The sequence below is a fragment of the Salvelinus namaycush genome, chromosome 40, assembly GCF_016432855.1.
Source record: "Salvelinus namaycush isolate Seneca chromosome 40, SaNama_1.0, whole genome shotgun sequence".
NCBI lineage: Eukaryota > Metazoa > Chordata > Actinopteri > Salmoniformes > Salmonidae > Salvelinus > Salvelinus namaycush.
Window position 1 is genome coordinate 16,207,006 of NC_052346.1, and position 17,967 is coordinate 16,224,972.

A 17,967-nucleotide genomic window follows, 5' to 3' on the forward strand; every position below is an offset into this window, starting at 1 on the left:
AATGTAGGCAAAATTCTCCAGGGGGCAATGAGGAGATTCAGGATCTTTTCCTCACGGCATCTTTCCCCCACGCGTTTCCATGACTTTCCATTGTTTTGGTCGAGTTCCATTGACATCTCTACCACATCTATTGCGCACACAGCGAGCTGCCTAATCACCATTTCCTGTCCCAGCTGTAACCACCAAGTGTCTGGTGATGCCCAACTCACCGCAGCACAAATATCCCCCACAGCCAACCATTTAAATAATGTCTAAGATGCTGCCAGACCCATAGTGGAGTGGACGTGTGCACCGCTATGTAACCGTTGCCCCTTGCTGCCATATGCCTCCACAATCTAGTGGGCGAGACGCTGCTTATAGAGTGCCCTGCCTTGAGCTGGATTAGCAAAACATACAAAAAGCTGGTCACATAACCGGATCTGGGTCCGCTCAATGTACTTGCATAAAGATCGTACTGGACACAGGGCATGTAACTGCAGTTGCTTCTCAGAACAAATGGAGGAAGCGAAAAGGGAAATAGCTCAAAGCTAGAGACCTGTAGGGCATAGTCATGACTTTTGGGGGCGAAGGCGCCATTAGGATGCAACGTCACTTGAGAGTCGCCAGGAGCCACGAGCAAGGAGGATTTGTAGGAGAGGATCTTCAGATCCACAGACTCCAATGGTTCAAAAGGGGGCCTCAAACATAGCATCCAAAACCAAAGCTAAATCCCAAGTGAGCGAAATAGGTTTAGAAACCCGTCTGAGACGGCACACACCTTTTAGGAACTGCATCGCAAGGGCTAGTGGCGCCATCAATTCCCACTTGACACGCTATAATAGCTGCCATGAACACTTTCAAAGTGGAGAATGATCAACCCTGCTCATTAAAATGTCTCCATGTGCACTCTGAAAACAAACAATTCCTTTATTTTGGCACCAAAGCCCCAACACCTGCCACTTAAATGCATAAACAGACGACAATGCACATTTTCCCGTGATGCGCAAAGATTTCCCATATCCAGGAGACCAGTCAGGGGTGTAGCCTCCACTCCTGAGAGAGAGGGCCACCACTGACATACAGACATGACGTTTGCTTCGACCAAAGACCTAATCCATTTCCGCATCCCGCAACTGAGACTCATTCGAGGTACGGGCACCCGGGAGAGGAAGTCACCATTGGAAAGACCAAGCTCTTTCAAGAATGCTATACGGCTGTCAAGAGAACCTGCACCGTGGATTAGGGGAACAGTGCCAGCCGCAGGCAAGCAACTGTAACTGACACCGTCCGAGCATGCACCGAGCTGAGACATACAAGACAACAAACATTACTATCTTTTTATTCATTCGGGCATTGTCGCAAAAACCCAGCTTGTTAGCCATCTTCATCTCATTGCTACAGGAAACTAGGATAACAAATACAAACTCCAGCACACAATGTCCAGGGGATGAGCACACTGTACCACAAAGGGAAAGTTTAGTTGGCGCAAAGTCAGATAGTCTTGTGTTCCAAAACGTTTTGTTTTTAGTAGCGTGAATCGTTCCTGCTCACATCGAGGTAAAGTGCGGAAGAATTGAAGGAATGAATCCGAGCCTCGGGCTTATCACCTGTGGAAGCCGAGGCTTCCAGCGAGACGCGGATTTCATTGGCCTTGTTAGCCGTGATTTTAATTCTTCAACCGAAGTCGCGAGAGTGCTACTCCCCATAGTTGTTTAACCGAAGGTACCAACTGAAAAGGAACCTATTATCACCTGCTGTTTGATGCATACAGTGAAAAGGGAGCAACTTCAACCAAAACAATGGTGCTGTTATATGAAAGAGAGCCTGTATTTTTTGGTTTGCGTATGGGTCAAATGCAAAGCTGACCTTAGATCAGTCTATAGGCCTACTAGGGACAGCTTCCTCCTACTCTGAGACCAACTTGTGGACTGGTATTTCTTCCCCACTAGGGGGCATTATGCAGATAAAGAGAGAAGCGCTTCCTCTCGTTCGCTCTGCAGGGACAGGAACGTGATAGTTTCCATGGTAACTCATTTATAGGATCGGGCTCACAGCTTGTACATACAATTTGAGATATTTTTAGTTCCGTCTTTGAACATGCACACACACACACACACACACACACACACACACACACACACACACACACACACACACACACACACACACACACACACACACACACACACACACACACACACACACACACACACACTGTGCCTGAATGTGCCGCTATCTGTCCATCTGTCCACCAAGTCTCTCCAAGTAAAATTCATACAAACGCATTCAAGCAGCTTCTTGGGTACAACAAGTCCTAGATGATACTGTACATCGACATGAATCATGAAGCAAAGTCTTGTGTATAAAAATATTAAATTCAATATAATTTGCATTTCAAAGAGTTTTCTTTGACTTTAGTTGACCTGTCGGTGGTGGGGGAAAAGTTAGTGTCTGAGTGAATGTGTTTTCATTAGAGTTTGTATGTAATGCTCATTATTAACACCATTTTCGATTGTCTTATTGTAGGGTGAAGCCAAAGGGAAAAGTTGATATTTGGGTGGACAATAAAGATGTGTTTTTCTATACTATTCTATTCTACCTAACACAGGTAGAATGCTACACTAATTACAGTGACCTATAGACATGTGGTTGAATCCTAGACTCTGCCTCTGTCTGGTTCTGCAGTGAAATACCCGGTCCCGTATCCACAAAGCACCTCAGAGTAGGAGTGCTGATCTAGGATCTGTCCATATAATATTATTCACTTTGATCTAAAAGACAAACTGATCCTAGATCAGCACTCCTACTGGAGTCCAAACTGAAGGGTGAAGTTAAGACATAAAACAGGACCTTGAGACGGGGTTAATGGTTAGGATCCCAAAGTTAAAGAGTTAATCATTTGTAGATACAACAACCTGCCATCTTCCAGGCTTCCATTATTCTTCTGACAAGGTCACATTGTCCACAAAGTGTTCATGACAGGGTCAGGAGGGAAAGTTTACATCCTACAGGGTTTAACGGCCTGGTTCATTCAAGTTTAAACTTCCTAAAGACCAGTGATGGAGTTTGCACTAAAATTATCGCTTCCATAAATGAGGTTAAAATAAGGAATGAAGAGAGAGAGAGTGATTGAGAGAGAGAGAAAGAGTGTTTGTGTGTGTTTAAATCATGTTCATTCTTAAATCTATGTGGAAATTAAGAGAAAAGGGACAAACAAAACATGTAGAGTATTCTTAAAGACGAGTGAGGATAGGTTTAAAGAGGTTTGAGGATAGGTTAGTATCCATTATGAATATGAGTGGTGAGAGATATTGACAGAGATTTCATCCTAATATGAATACGCCTGCACAGAAGAGACCAAGTGACTTTCCTTCATAAATATTTGAAGTTACAGAGACTAAAGTCCATTGTCACGCAATGGATTCAATCTATTTTATGAAGGCCGATAATCGTAAAACATTCAATAATGGGGACTCCGCCCCTCCATTCTATGTTTCCATGGCAAAAAGTGCAGACGTCACGATCGAAAGGAACACTGTATATAAGTATTGGACCTTTTAATGAGACGGGGAGCTTGGATGCGTGTCCGGTAGGAGTGACACGTGTGGATAAGGGCACATCCAGGGGCAATATATTTTTCAATTCGTTTTTAAGTAAATTGGGATTTGATTGTTCAATAAGTTTATTTTTCCTCCACAAAACTGCAAACATGGGACGTGGAGTAAGTGCGCTTTTTCTTTCCATCTTCACATTCCAGCTCCTCCATGAAATGCTACTGTAGCCTAATTTACGCAATTCTTAATTGTAGGCTACTTGTCAAAAGTGGTATCGATAAAAAAAAAAAAAATCATAATACAGTCGAAGTTGTTTTCAAATTATCACATGTACGTAGATGGCCGCATTTTTTTTCAAAATGCCTGCGATGGGAAAGTGACTTCCGCATTTTGTAGGCTGAACAAAAGTTGCTTTCATAACGTGTCTTGATCGAGTGTCAATTAGGGTTAAAAATGTGTTGTTTTTACATTGATACTGGAGATCCACAGGTTGTTTAGCTTGGATCTAGTCGCCAAGGAGAAAAGCTTGTAAGCGCTACGATGATAGAATTGGCGGTGTAAGACAAGTTTGAAGATTGATACAATGTTTATTTTCATCCAAGTAAACTGCCGCCAAGGTGGCTACAAATGTAGCGTAGTCTGTTTAAATTCGAGTTGCGGGAAGTGGGGAAGACATGCTATCTTGTGACTTGTGTTACTTTGAGATACACGGCCATACAGAGCCTGTAGCCCACTTCTGAATATAAGTGATGGTCTTTGTTTCAATTCGTTTTTCATGGTGACTTGTAACCCGCTTGACTGAATTTTGTTCCGAAATATCGGTAATATTCAGATTCTTAATCAATTGGGTAAATGTAGTTGCGACTGTAGGCTGTTGCGATAGTCTGTTCTTCATAAATTGAATAATAACCGTATTCCACCCCATTCACAATATCAACCATGCGCCAGTCATCGGGGTTTATTTTTTTTGTCATGCTCGTTGAAAGAATGTAGTTTTTATGTAGATGGCCTACATTGGAATAATTCACTTTGGCTGCTTAAAATGATAGTTCTGGATTTTATCAGGATACCCTTATCTACTTCCCCAGAGTTAGACGAACTCGTGGATACCATTTTTATGTCTGCGTTCAGTTTGAAAGAAATTGCTAACTAGCGTTAGCGCAATGACTTGAAGTATATGGGAGCACGCTAACACTAGTTAGCATTGGCTCACGAAAATACCTCAAACTTTCGTAATACTGGACGCAGAGACCCAACAATGGTGTCCACGAGGTCATCTGACTCTGGGGAAAATACCGAACTGTTCCTTCATAACATTTGAGCACCTGCAAAATCTCTTAAAAAAATAAATGTATTCCACTGAAGGCTTAATTGTTGTATACGGATTTGGAAATATGGTTGTGTATGACATTTCTTGTGTAGCCTACATTTTGCGAATGTTCAGATAGGCATACAATGTGTCTTTGGGAAGACCTACTTCAACTACAGCCCCCTCATGTATTAATGAAAGTCATCGCTTTTCAAAAAACAATAGTTTTTATTAAACTTGATACAAATCGGTCCAAGACAAATGAAATATCCTAGTTGCTCCAATGATGTTCAATACACTAGATTTGTTGTATATTTCTCTCACTTCAAGGCATATTGTTCTAGACTTGTAGAATTAAGTTTTTTTTTTTAATGGGCAATCCTTAGTCAATAGGGTTTTTGTCATCACACCTGTCTAAATAACTACCTGCAATTTTATGGTGATGGAAAATGTATCAATTATTGGGGTGATTTTTATTTGATGTTTTATATATTTCACAGCTACCTACCTGTGACTCCTGTATTTGGGTACTGTATTGACTACTGTATGGCAGACTGGTGGGATATCGGGGAGGTTAATAGCATCATATAAAAGGCTCGCCACTCCCTGCTGGGCAATGGATCACACGGGCACAGTGATAAATTATGTATTCACGGCTACAGTAAGAGAGGGGTGATTAGAGACAGATTGGTTGTATGATGTGAATGCAGAGCAGCAAACCTCCGTGTTTGGTGGTGAACACTCTGCTCTGCCCCCACCCCTTCTGTCCTCTTCTCAGCGCTCCGGTCCAGTACACGCGCAATAGGCACAGATGCTTGGACAGCCGGACTAATGATTTCCAGGAGACCACAGAGAGGGATGAGAGAGGGGGGAGTGAAAGGTACAGGGAGAGAATGAGGGTGGCATACGGCTGGCGGGAGCAAAGGGTTGGTTAGAGTGGTGAGGTATATGGAAGGGAGACCGCTCTGAAGATGAGGCACCAGTTGCTGCATTGTCATCATTGTTCATAGGCTCCTGTTCAGAGGGAGCTGGCAGAATTTTTCTGAACTGATTGAATGGCAGATGGAGGAAAAATTCAGTTTTTCTGTAATGAAATGGAAAATCAAGAGGTATGATAGTATACAACTGCTCGCTGTCAACAAATTGAAACGCCCAAAAGTTCCTTCCCGAAATGGAATACTATGGCTATTGTTTCCATCTCTCAAAATAAACTGTGATGATCTGAAAACAAGGCCGTTTTCCTGTAAAGTTATTAGGGCGCATTCTTTGTTTTTCCACTTATTTTCTCGCCATCTTTCATCAAGATTCCACCACTGAGTCTGATGGAAAGTGGCTTGTGGAAAATCTCCACTGTAAACAAATGAGGCCTAGAATATGTCCAAAACAAAGCCTTTTTATATGGTGAAGTAATTGGCGAATTCTTTTTCTTTTCTCCAGTGTTCAACCTCTGAGCTACTATCAGGTTGTGGCCTCAGCTGACCATTCTTTCCTCCCAGGGGTCCACTGTGGAACCAAGAGACCTGCTCTGTAGCGCTCTTTAAAAAAAAAATTGCTCTCCTGAGGATTTCACATTCTTTCCGCTTGAGAGTCACTATGTATTAGGCATCCCTTTTGTCACACGCTACCCCATCTCTGTGACAGAGAACACATCTCACCCCCACTGCCCCTTTCTCTCTCCTGCTCGATCTCCCTCTCTGCTCGTTTGGCTTAGCTGCCTAAACATTATGGACAGTACCACACATTATTACACCTTCTGTTTCCTCCACTGTAATTTCTATTGTTCCAACTGCCGAGGGAATTGTGAAAGAAACTTTTATCCCATAGGCCTACTCACAATCGGCATTTCGCAATAGCCACGTGCGTTCTGTTCTAACCTACATTTCAGACTAGCGCAATAAAGGAAGTTGCATCCCATTGATTCGTATTCTGCTTTTAACTGTGGTTCCTGGGGTCTTAAGGAGAAACACAGGCATTCACCATCTTTTGTTCTGTGGGAAAACGGACTCTTCCAGCGGACGTGGTGGGAGTTTTAAATGCGTTTCTTGTGAAGAAAGTAGCTTTTTTCTAAACTGAAGAGAGGGAGAGAAAAGGGGAGGAGAGTAACACGTGTCTTGGTCCATTCAGATATCTGAGAGGTGTGGTTATGTCGCCTGTAGCAACGGGGCAAAGTCCCAGGGCGAGGAGGAGCCAATATGCTTGAGTGAGCAGCTTTTGTATTTGGCACACGAACAGAACCAGGAATGGTGTTCACAGGAATTGGACCCTGGCTGTAAAGTATGCACCCGCTCGACCGTCTCTTATGAACTTTTGTTGATCTGGCGGTGGTGTTGTTTTAGCGTAAAAGTGAGAGACCCCTCGTCTCACTGAGGCTCTGTTCTGTTTATCGCTGTTGTTTTTATGAGGACAGTTGTTCTTTCAAACTTTCTGTCCTCTTGGAAAGGATGTCTTGCCAGCTTCACCCCCTTCTCCACCCACCCTGCGTTCTTGCATTGTCTTTCACACATAGTTGTTTCTCTTTCCTTCCCTGACTAATTTCTCTCACTCCCATATGCAAAGTTCATGAGAACAACGATTACGCAGTTGAATATACTACTCTGAACTATGGGAGAAATGGTATGCAGACTCAAGCCATGTTTACCACAGTGGCGTTGCTCCCACTCCCAGATCAAACCATTACAGTAATCCCATATAAGAATGCGGTAAGCCTGGTATTTTAAGTGTTTTGCTAAGAGGGTCTGAATAAATTCCGTGACTGTACAGTTTGTCCAAAATAAAGTCACTCTAAAGATATATTTCTTTGCCCCATTTTTCATTCTTGTTTTCACATGGTTCTCTATAGAGGTACAACGCCTCATTATTCTCAGGCTTGTAGTGGGACAACTGTTGTTTTTGCGTGATTGGTCTTGTGAGAGATTCCACACAATTGCTGACATCCACACTTTTTTTCCTGTTTTCAGTGCAGTAGCTTCCTGTTACGTTTGAGAGACAGCTGAGTAATACTTCCAAAACAGCATCCTCCCTTCCTTGCTTCATTGTGGTAATAACGGATGTGTACACTATTGGGAAAATAAAAGGGATATTTCTAAATAGTATTAGTAGGAGGGGGGGTGCATTTCCAAGAAGGGCAAGTCGGTGTGCCTGTCAACTAATAAAAAGACCACAGGGGACTGCGACAACAGATTCCTTGAGGGGGCCCGGAAGACTCCAGCAGGACTTGTCGTTCCACCTCTACCCTTTACTGTTCCAACAGCAAAAAAAAAACTGGTAGGACCCCTTATGTTGGATTCAGTTGTAACCAAACAGCGAAGTTTAATTATCAGTCACGCCCCTGACTTGGGGATCACATTCTGAACCAGGAACTGTCTTGCTTAGAGTCAAGCAGCTTTTGTGTAACTCCATAGGGTCAAATCAAGAGAAGCATGTAGAGTTCTCTCCCCCACAGCCAAAACACTTCTGAACATCAGTAGAACCTGAATAATTTATGATCGCTAACTGCCTTACCGATGTTTATCTGGTACTGTGCATTATCCTGTTGCCGCAGTGTCCCAACCTGCAGCAACCTCCCCTTTTCAACCGCCTAGCTGACGCGCATTCTTCAACAGGTCTTTGTCCTCTTCCCAAAAGTGACTGATTTTGATAATGGAGAAAGGGAAGAGTGAATGAACAATGGGTTTGCAGAAGGTGAGGTGCCAGGGTTATTTTGGACTTTCACAATGAGATGACTCCAGAGGAAGAAAGTTCTGTGTGTACTCAAGACAACTGAGCCAATGGTGTGCATCTTTTCCCCTCTGGAGAGTTTATTTTGCCCCTATTCTGGACAAAGTATTGTGACATAGGGCCTAATAGTCTGACATTCCTGGATTGCAGTGGAGTATGTTGAAATGACCCTCAGCCCCACCCCTCCCACAGCTCTCCTTATTGACGCAGTTGCGCAAAGTGACGGTCTGTGACATGATTGTTCATTAAGCATTCCTCATGAACTTCAGACAGATGCCATTTTCAAACATCTGAGTTTCTTCTGCTGAGTAGTGAAAGTAATTTGGCTATCTAGCACAGGTAGTAGACGCTAAAAGGTGAAAGCCTACTGGGTGATAGTTGTGGCTGTCCCTTTTAGACTATCTTTGTACTTGTTGCACCATACCTGTCTAGGTCACGTTTGTTTTGTAAATGATAACTGGGCTTACGTTCAGTAGAACAATGCTACATCAATAACCCACAAGTTGTTGGGTGACTTCTGGTAAGTCATTTGTAACTGAAAAGTAGCATTTTTATCCTTTGTTCAAATGAGTGAGTCTCTAATTGACTCAATGAATTACCTTTCAAGAGTTGGGCCCCCAGACTTGGGTTTTATTAATGCCTCGGAAACACTATGGGAAACTATACTATAAGCAGATTCTGCATCAGGGGCTTTTGCTTGAGGTGGGTGAAGATTTTATTTTCTCGGGCAGAGCTCTAAAGGGCCTCTTTCTACCTATTTTATTATGTGTTTGTATATATATATTTTTTTCTTATCGCTCCTAACAATCTCTTCTTGCCCTCTCTGTAGGAAGGACGGGAACAGTATGAGCTGGCGGCGACCTCTGAGCAGGGAGGCAAGAAGAAGAATGCCAAGGCCATGAAGAAGGAGAGGGACATGGATGAGTTGAAAAAGGAAGTTGATCTGGTGAGTCGGCTTCTCTCACTTTCATTCTCCTTCAGGACCTGGGAAGTTCATCTTTAAATCACAAGTCTTGGTCATTCGTGTGTTGATGTCACTGACTTGGTGTCAAGCTTGGCGCTGCATGTAATGTACTGTATGTTTATCTCGATGGTGCAGAAGTGCAGTGCAATACGATTGTCAGTGACGTGTTCCTAATCTCTGTCCCATAGGATGACCATAAACTGACCTTGGATGAGCTCAACCGCAAATATGGCACCGACCTTAGTAGGGTAAGTCTGGAGCTTCACTCATTTTCATTTCAGTTGGCGATTCATCCATCTCCCCTGCACTGTTTTCTGTTAACAAATTAGTTACTTATCAACCACAGCTGGAGGGCAATTCAGCTCGGTTCTCCTCAATTTGAATGGTTTCAATTATTTAATAGAAAAATTAAGTTCTACTCAAGTTATGTGTTTTGGACTCTTGGGATCTCTTCCAATTATTAAACCGTGGAAGAAGGGGGTTATCATAGACTTGGATGTGACAAATATCCAAGGCAATTGGAGGAGGCAATACGAGAGATGCTTTATCCCTCTTTTACATCCATGCAAAAGGACTCTTGATCATGATTGGAGATCAAGGGGAATAGTAGATTACCGCCTCCAAACCTAGCAGCGCAGCCGAGTGGTCCTTTTGAATAATTCACAAGCAGCAGGCCCATAGCACCTCAGCCCAGATTTAGGATGCGCTCAATCCCAGCAGAGGAGATGGCCCTGTTTTCATTGTTTGCAGCGAGTTGCCTGGCAACTGTCAGCACCTAGACTTTCTCCAGAACCACATTGACTTGTTTCTCTGTTCTCTGCCTTATGTGAAATTAGAGTTATGACTTGGCCCTGCAGTGTCTCTGTCTGCCACTGACAGACCTCGCAGAGAGATATTATTGTGTTGACAATTTGCTTCCTCTCTCCTTATCACGTGCCGTGAGAGAGAATCTCAAGAATGGGGGGGGGGGGGGGGGGTACCTAGATATGCCCGAATATAGCAATATACTTGATTTTTAAAAAGCAAGGGTCGATAATGATATACCCTTAAAAGATTGGGTGGGAGGGGAAGCACCCATTCTTTTAAAATTAAGTATCCTCCTACAGCATCTTAATTTGAGGTCTCGACATATAAAGTAACACAACCAATTTTCTGTTTCCTCAGGGGTTATCCAGTGCTAAGGCTGCCGAAAACCTTGCCCGTGATGGCCCCAATTCCCTGACCCCTCCTCCCACTACCCCTGAGTGGGTGAAGTTCTGCAAGCAGATGTTTGGCGGGTTCTCCATGCTGCTGTGGACTGGAGCGCTCCTCTGCTTCCTGGCCTACGGAATCCAGGCAGCCATGGAGGATGAGCCGGCCAATGATAACGTAAGATTCTAAGATGAAGAATGTTGATTTTATTGACATTGATGGAATTGAAAGCAGATGATGCTTGGGTTTTGTAGTTCTTTTGTACTGGTGTTTGTGTGGGGGAGTTAACTTAATTCTAACACGTTCTGCATCTTTGTCCCACACAGTTGTACCTGGGTGTTGTACTCTCTGCTGTTGTCATTGTTACTGGCTGTTTCTCCTACTACCAAGAGGCCAAGAGCTCAAAGATCATGGACTCCTTCAAGAACCTGGTCCCACAGGTACTGGCTGTTTTAGAAACACTTTTTTTGAAGGTGTTTTTTCCCCCTTATTGTTACATTTAAAGATGAATCTTGTTGTGTCCTCTGCCTGGTAGCAAGCCCTGGTTGTCCGTGACGGTGAGAAGATGAACATCAACGCTCAACAAGTGGTGGTTGGAGATCTGGTGGAGGTGAAAGGTGGAGATAGGATTCCCGCCGATTTGCGAATCATCTCTGCCAGCGGTTGCAAAGTGGGTACTTTAAAATCCCGTTGCTCCAAATACGTCACGTTCCGCCCATGTCCGTGCCATTCATTATTGTATTAATCTAATTCCCTCCCCACTCAGGTGGACAACTCCTCCCTCACTGGTGAATCTGAGCCCCAGACCCGTACTCCGGACTACTCCAATGACAACCCCCTGGAGACAAGGAACATTGCCTTCTTCTCTACCAACTGTGTTGAAGGTACTTTAACAGAGCAGAGTTGCTCAGATGAGAAACAAACCAAATAAAAAGAAATTCTGCCCAGGGACCACAGATACAAATTAGGAATCTAGCTAAATCTGGTGCAAGGGCATGTTGTACATGGTCCCTGGCAAATAAATAAAAGAAAACAAACCATGACTGGGCTAGCTTTGATGAAGTCCTGTTGCTGTATAAAGTATGTCCACCATTTCTGAGGTTGAATCACTGTCAACTGTGCTGTTAAACTGTAGTCAATATGATGTCATGATTGTTAAATGAAATCTGCATGTTATTTCCTGCAGGAACTGCCAGAGGTATTGTCATCAACACTGGTGACCGCACTGTTATGGGTCGTATTGCTACCCTCGCCTCTGGCCTGGAAGTCGGACGTACCCCAATCTCCATTGAAATTGAGCACTTCATCCACATCATCACCGGTGTGGCCGTCTTCCTGGGCATGTCTTTCTTTGTCCTGTCCCTCATCCTCGGATACTCTTGGCTGGAAGCTGTCATCTTCCTCATCGGAATCATTGTCGCTAACGTGCCCGAGGGTCTCCTGGCCACTGTAACTGTGAGTACTGTCTTTTGGGAGTGCTTTTTCCCCCCAAACACTTCACATATGGCTCCAAAAACCAGTACATTGCCAATTTTGTTCGACAGACATGTTGAGTGACTTTTGGCTTTCTCCGTAGGTGTGTTTAACTCTGACTGCCAAGCGTATGGCCAAGAAGAACTGCCTGGTGAAGAATCTCGAAGCTGTTGAGACCTTGGGCTCCACCTCCACCATTTGCTCTGACAAGACCGGAACCCTGACTCAGAACAGAATGACCGTGGCTCACATGTGGTTCGACAACCAGATCCATGAGGCTGACACCACAGAGAACCAGAGCGGTACCTCCTTCGACAGGAGCTCTGCCACCTGGGCTGCCCTGGCTAGAGTCGCTGGCCTGTGTAACCGTGCCGTCTTCCTGGCAGAACAGAGCGGTATTCCTATCCTTAAAGTAAGTGTCTCATTTCCCCAGAGTGAATTGACAACAGTATACACATGGAGCTATCGACAGGAGTTCAGCATGTAAAGCTGCTGAAAAGGCTCAACAGGGTTGTCTTTCACCTTATGAAATTCCTCCCCTGTCGCCCGAATGCCTCATATTGCCTCAGCCCTGGCAATCCCCTGGAATATAACCTCTCACTTTGTTAATCATCTCACCTTGGACTAGCTGTGATTACCACACTTAATTTCAGCCCTTATTTTCAGTTTCTCTTTGTCACGGTCTTTGTCTTCTACCAGGCTCAATCTACAAAGATTTCCTTTTCATTCAGTCTATTTAAATAGATGGAGGGCATTTTAATGTCTTGGGCCACTTGGAAGTGCTAGTGTGTGAAAGAGAATGTATGCCAGCGGCATACCACGTCCACTTCATCTGCCTACTCGTTTCCCTCACAGAGAGATGTGGCTGGTGATGCCTCAGAGTCTGCCCTGCTGAAGTGTATTGAGCTGTGCTGTGGGTCTGTGCAAGGCATGAGAGATCAGTACATCAAGGTCGCTGAAATCCCATTCAACTCCACCAACAAATACCAGGTAGGTCAATGGCACGGTAGCACCCTGCCACATGAAATAAGGGCATATGCTTCACTGTAAGTCTTTGAAAACCCTTCCCTTTGGCACAGAGATCAACATGGTTATGCCTATTCTGGTAATCTGTTTTCAAAATGGCTGCTCCTATAATTTTATCCCGTAGCTCTCCGTTCACCTAAACAAGAATGAGGGTGAGTCGAAGCATCTGCTGGTGATGAAGGGAGCCCCTGAGAGGATCCTGGACCGCTGCTCCACCATTTTGATCCAGGGCAAAGAACAGCCTCTGGATGACGAGATGAAGGACTCTTTCCAGAACGCCTACATGGAACTAGGTGGTCTGGGAGAGCGAGTGCTGGGTAATAGTCATTTATTTCAGCCATCACTAGCCAATACTACTGTATTTTTGTTATTCCATCTGTTGTCAAATGATCCAATGTGAGGTGTAAAGTTGCGCTTTTGCTCCTTTTTTCAATTCACATTTTCACCATTTTTGTATCCGTCTAGGGTTCTGTCATTTCCAGCTCCCTGATGACCAGTTTGCTGAGGGCTTCCAGTTTGATTGTGAAGAGGTGAACTTCCCAACTGAGAATCTGTGCTTCGTTGGCCTAATGTCCATGATTGACCCTCCCCGTGCTGCTGTGCCTGACGCTGTGGGAAAGTGCAGGAGTGCTGGAATCAAGGTATGGCAATATCATACTCAACACAAGACTCTTCAGGCAATCCACATAGCAGCCACTGTGATCAGACCACTCCTCTTCCCTTAGGTTATCATGGTCACTGGTGATCATCCCATCACTGCTAAAGCCATTGCCAAGGGTGTGGGCATCATTTCTGAAGGAAACGAGACTGTTGAGGACATTGCTGCTCGTCTGAACATTCCAGTCAATGAAGTTGACCCTAGGTATGTTGCGATTTTTTTATTTATTTTTAAGTTCTGTTGTTGGAAACAACAGTTAAACTCCTGCAGTTTCTACATTTTTCCTTTTTGAAGGCCTTTTTCCAAAGATTTCATTCAAGCTTGAATGTCAGGTCCTTCTCATGAGCACGTATAGACATTATAGAAATGTCTTCATATCAATGGGATTTCCCATAAATAAAGGGTCAATTTTTCCCAGGGATGCCAAGGCCTGTGTGGTCCATGGCGGTGACCTCAAGGACCTGAGCGCTGAACAGTTGGACGATATCCTGAAATATCACACAGAGATTGTGTTTGCCAGAACGTCTCCTCAGCAGAAGCTTATTATCGTGGAGGGCTGCCAGCGCCAGGTAATATTCAGCTCAACTTAAAGACACTAGGCCTATCTCATGAGAGGTAAACAGAGTGAATGTAGCGTAGATAAATTCCTTTAAATTTGTTCACCAGTTTTCTCTCTCTAGACTTCTCTCTCCATAGACTCAAACACCTCTCCTCCTTATCCACAGGGTGCTATTGTGGCTGTGACAGGTGATGGTGTGAACGATTCTCCTGCTCTGAAGAAGGCTGACATCGGTGTTGCTATGGGTATCTCTGGATCTGACGTCTCCAAGCAGGCTGCAGACATGATCCTCCTGGATGACAACTTTGCATCCATCGTGACTGGTGTTGAAGAAGGTAGAAGCAGCATTTCAGTGGATTTAGAATTTTGGGGGTTCCGTCTATTTTGCATTATTTTCACTAATGTTATGTATGTACCTTTCCTAGGCCGTCTGATCTTTGACAACTTGAAGAAGTCCATCGCCTACACCCTGACCAGTAACATTCCAGAAATCACACCCTTCCTCTTCTTCATCATCGCCAACATTCCACTGCCCCTAGGAACCGTCACCATCCTCTGTATCGACTTGGGAACTGACATGGTGAGGAATTTGTATATTTAAGATTTTTATTTTCTAAATCTTTGTTTTCTGTTCAGTTTTATTCTAATTGTTCAAATCGTCCTCAACTTTCCAGGTCCCCGCCATCTCACTGGCCTACGAAGCTGCCGAGAGTGACATCATGAAGAGACAGCCCAGAAACTCCAAAACAGACAAACTGGTGAATGAAAGACTTATCAGCATAGCCTACGGTCAAATCGGTAAGACCCCTTTTCACAAAGCCTGACTTGCGCAAAACAAAGTATGTTCATTCTTAGATGAAAGATTAACATCTCATACACCTCAAACTGGATTCTAGACTCTTAAGTTGACTGGGTGGTTTTGGGATCAGCTGGAAGTGGGGTATGCGCCAGAAATAGCCTCCCTGGTGATAAGAGAAGGGGTCTGAGTGATTATGGGATGTCTCTGGCTCAAGAGTTTCACACTTTGGTGGAGCCAAAAATAGGTTTAAACCAGAGGTTTCCACGTGAGTGGGACTTTCCTTAAGAGGAAACACTGATATGGACAGTATTCACATACTGCAGTTGCATCATATCATATCACATGGGTTGCGAACCTCTCCCACCAACGTGGTACTCCTTGGGAATCACTGTAGGGCGGCAGGTAGCCTAGCGGTTAGTGTTGGCCCAGTAACTGAAAGGTCGCTGGTTCGAATACCCGAGCCGACAGGGTGAAAATCTTGGCTCCGTACCCTTGAGCAAGGCAGTTATCCTTAAAAAGCTCCAGGAGCACCCTACTACTATGGCTGACCCTGTAAAACAACACATTCTCCTGCACCTATCCAGCAATGTGACAATCAAACTTGAAAACATTTTTTTTTATGGAGATTTATGCAACATAGAAAAACCAACATACATCTGATACAAATGCACCCATCTGATCCTGTCTCCCCATCTCTCCACAGGTATGATCCAGGCTTTGGCTGGGTTCTTCACATACTTTGTGATCCTTGCTGAGAACGGGTTCTTACCCTCCAGACTGCTAGGTATTCGTGTGGACTGGGACAACAAATTTTGCAACGACCTAGAGGATAGCTATGGCCAGCAGTGGGTGAGTATGCAGACACCAATGTGGTTTTCACAAGCCTTGTTGATTGGTCTGATTCTAGATGATTAGCTGACTGTGTTTTGACTGTTTCTCTCTCTGTTGCTGACTGTTTTCCTCAGACTTATGAACAGAGAAAGATTGTGGAGTTCACCTGCCACACAGCATTCTTCGCCAGTATCGTGGTTGTACAGTGGGCTGATTTGATCATCTGTAAGACCAGGAGGAACTCAGTCTTCCAGCAAGGAATGAGGTGAGTTCAGTGGCCATTTTGAAGAGCATCGGCTGTTGTTAGTTTTTGTTGTCAAAGAAATGACTTGATTTTAAATGCTGCTTCTGTCCTCCTCAGGAACAAGATTCTCATCTTCGGCCTGTTTGAGGAGACAGCCCTGGCCGCCTTCCTGTCCTACTGTCCTGGAATGGGCATCGCCCTCAGAATGTACCCACTCAAGTAAGTAAAGACCCTTCAGTTAGGTACACTTCATCTCTTAATAAAAAATTGTAGTACCAAAAATACTTAACTCTTGGAGGACTTCTATTAAGCTTAGCTATGTGTTGCTTAAAATGTTAAGATCTGTTCTTGGCGCATTCTGGTCTGGAGTCATTTCAGATCTGTTATTTTTGTTTTATGTTTTGTTTTTCTTTTCTCCTTAGACCCAGCTGGTGGTTCTGCGCCTTCCCATACTCTCTCCTCATCTTTATTTATGATGAAATCCGAAAACTGATCATCCGACGCAGCCCAGGAGGTGAGGCTAAATCCCTTTTAGTTATTACTGTGACTATCTGTAGTACTTGTTCATACAAGTCTTAAGGTCTTCAGTTTGGCTCTCAAAACCACAAGATTTCCCCTCGTTCTCAGGAGGATAGTAAGGCTACCTAAATATGCAGCCTTACTATCTGGCAAACAAGCGAAGTCTGTAAATCTTTAAGCAGCAGCACATTTTTCAGATGCACTAGTCAGTGCGAGACAGTGGACACAGACAAGTTTGGGAGTCTAGTCCACTCCATTGACAACTGCTGATGTAAAAAGGGCTTTATAAAATGCATTTGATGTGAGTAAACCGGTATGCTATCAGAGACTATGTTGATGTTAAAGACGTCGGTCACTTGACTGTCTTCCTCAGTGATCGTCTGAACTACACACTGATAGTTAACATGATCATTGTTTATGTATGCTACAGCCTTCCTTAGTCCACCTGTTTACCAGAGGTAGTTGATCTCGAAATCCTGTTTTCTATCTTCTCTGTTTTAGGTTGGGTGGAAAGGGAGACGTACTACTAGAAAGCATCCAGTTTGCATCGCTCAAGTTCTTGCATGGTTGTCTTGCTGCTCGGAATTTTAAGTTCTGTAAAATTTGGATGTGTTTTTATATAGGGAATGCGTGATACTAAAACACTGAGATCGAGATGATGAACCAAGACATTGACATTGTGTGCCTTGTTTCTGGAACAGGACCAATTTTATACATGTTTTTAACAGTAATATAAATAAACTTTCAGTCAGCTCCCACTTTGGTGTCTATGGTTTGTGCATGTGTGCTTGCACGTTTCCTCATTGCAACTTGGAGACTTTCCAGAATAAACACAGCATCAACAGATCTTCAGGTCATTATTTTCCTATCCTTCCTGGAGATTCTCTCTCTCACTCTGTTTTAACCATGAGCACTGCTTTCAGTGTGCAGTCAACTAACACCAGCTAGTTGTTCACTGTCATTGTAGTACAGAATGTAGACTGTATTTCATGTCACCTTTTGACCTATTCACATCATACTTTATCCATCTACTGCCCAACATTAAACACTATCTTCACACACTAGCAAGCCTGTGTCAGAGCAACCTTCTATCAGAAGCACAAGGCAAGACTTATCAACTGGCAGCACTTGAGTATTAAAAACC

The 17,967-nt window shown here is 43.9% G+C and overlaps 1 protein-coding gene across 2 annotated transcripts in view; it reads left to right on the forward strand.

Moving 5' to 3' along the window:
- LOC120033134 (sodium/potassium-transporting ATPase subunit alpha-1) overlaps positions 1–17,581 on the forward strand; it is a 29,917-nt gene extending 12,336 nt beyond the window's left edge. Inside the window, exons 1-22 of one of the 2 annotated variants that reach the window (XM_038979409.1) lie at positions 3,546–3,700; positions 9,389–9,505; positions 9,712–9,771; positions 10,688–10,891; positions 11,041–11,154; positions 11,250–11,384; positions 11,481–11,598; positions 11,901–12,169; positions 12,291–12,599; positions 13,043–13,177; positions 13,338–13,530; positions 13,679–13,854; positions 13,939–14,075; positions 14,290–14,440; positions 14,597–14,765; positions 14,856–15,010; positions 15,105–15,228; positions 15,933–16,078; positions 16,195–16,325; positions 16,422–16,523; positions 16,727–16,818; positions 17,325–17,581. In XM_038979409.1, coding sequence (XP_038835337.1) covers positions 3,689–3,700; positions 9,389–9,505; positions 9,712–9,771; positions 10,688–10,891; positions 11,041–11,154; positions 11,250–11,384; positions 11,481–11,598; positions 11,901–12,169; positions 12,291–12,599; positions 13,043–13,177; positions 13,338–13,530; positions 13,679–13,854; positions 13,939–14,075; positions 14,290–14,440; positions 14,597–14,765; positions 14,856–15,010; positions 15,105–15,228; positions 15,933–16,078; positions 16,195–16,325; positions 16,422–16,523; positions 16,727–16,818; positions 17,325–17,353 — 3,078 coding nt within the window. In that variant the 5' untranslated portion in view covers positions 3,546–3,688 and the 3' untranslated portion in view covers positions 17,354–17,581. Of the gene's footprint in view, positions 1–3,545; positions 3,701–9,388; positions 9,506–9,711; positions 9,772–10,687; positions 10,892–11,040; positions 11,155–11,249; positions 11,385–11,480; positions 11,599–11,900; positions 12,170–12,290; positions 12,600–13,042; positions 13,178–13,337; positions 13,531–13,678; positions 13,855–13,938; positions 14,076–14,289; positions 14,441–14,596; positions 14,766–14,855; positions 15,011–15,104; positions 15,229–15,932; positions 16,079–16,194; positions 16,326–16,421; positions 16,524–16,726; positions 16,819–17,324 lie in introns of those variants that run through there. The other variant, XM_038979410.1, reaches the window with a different exon arrangement.
- Positions 17,582–17,967: the final 386 nt, after the last annotated feature.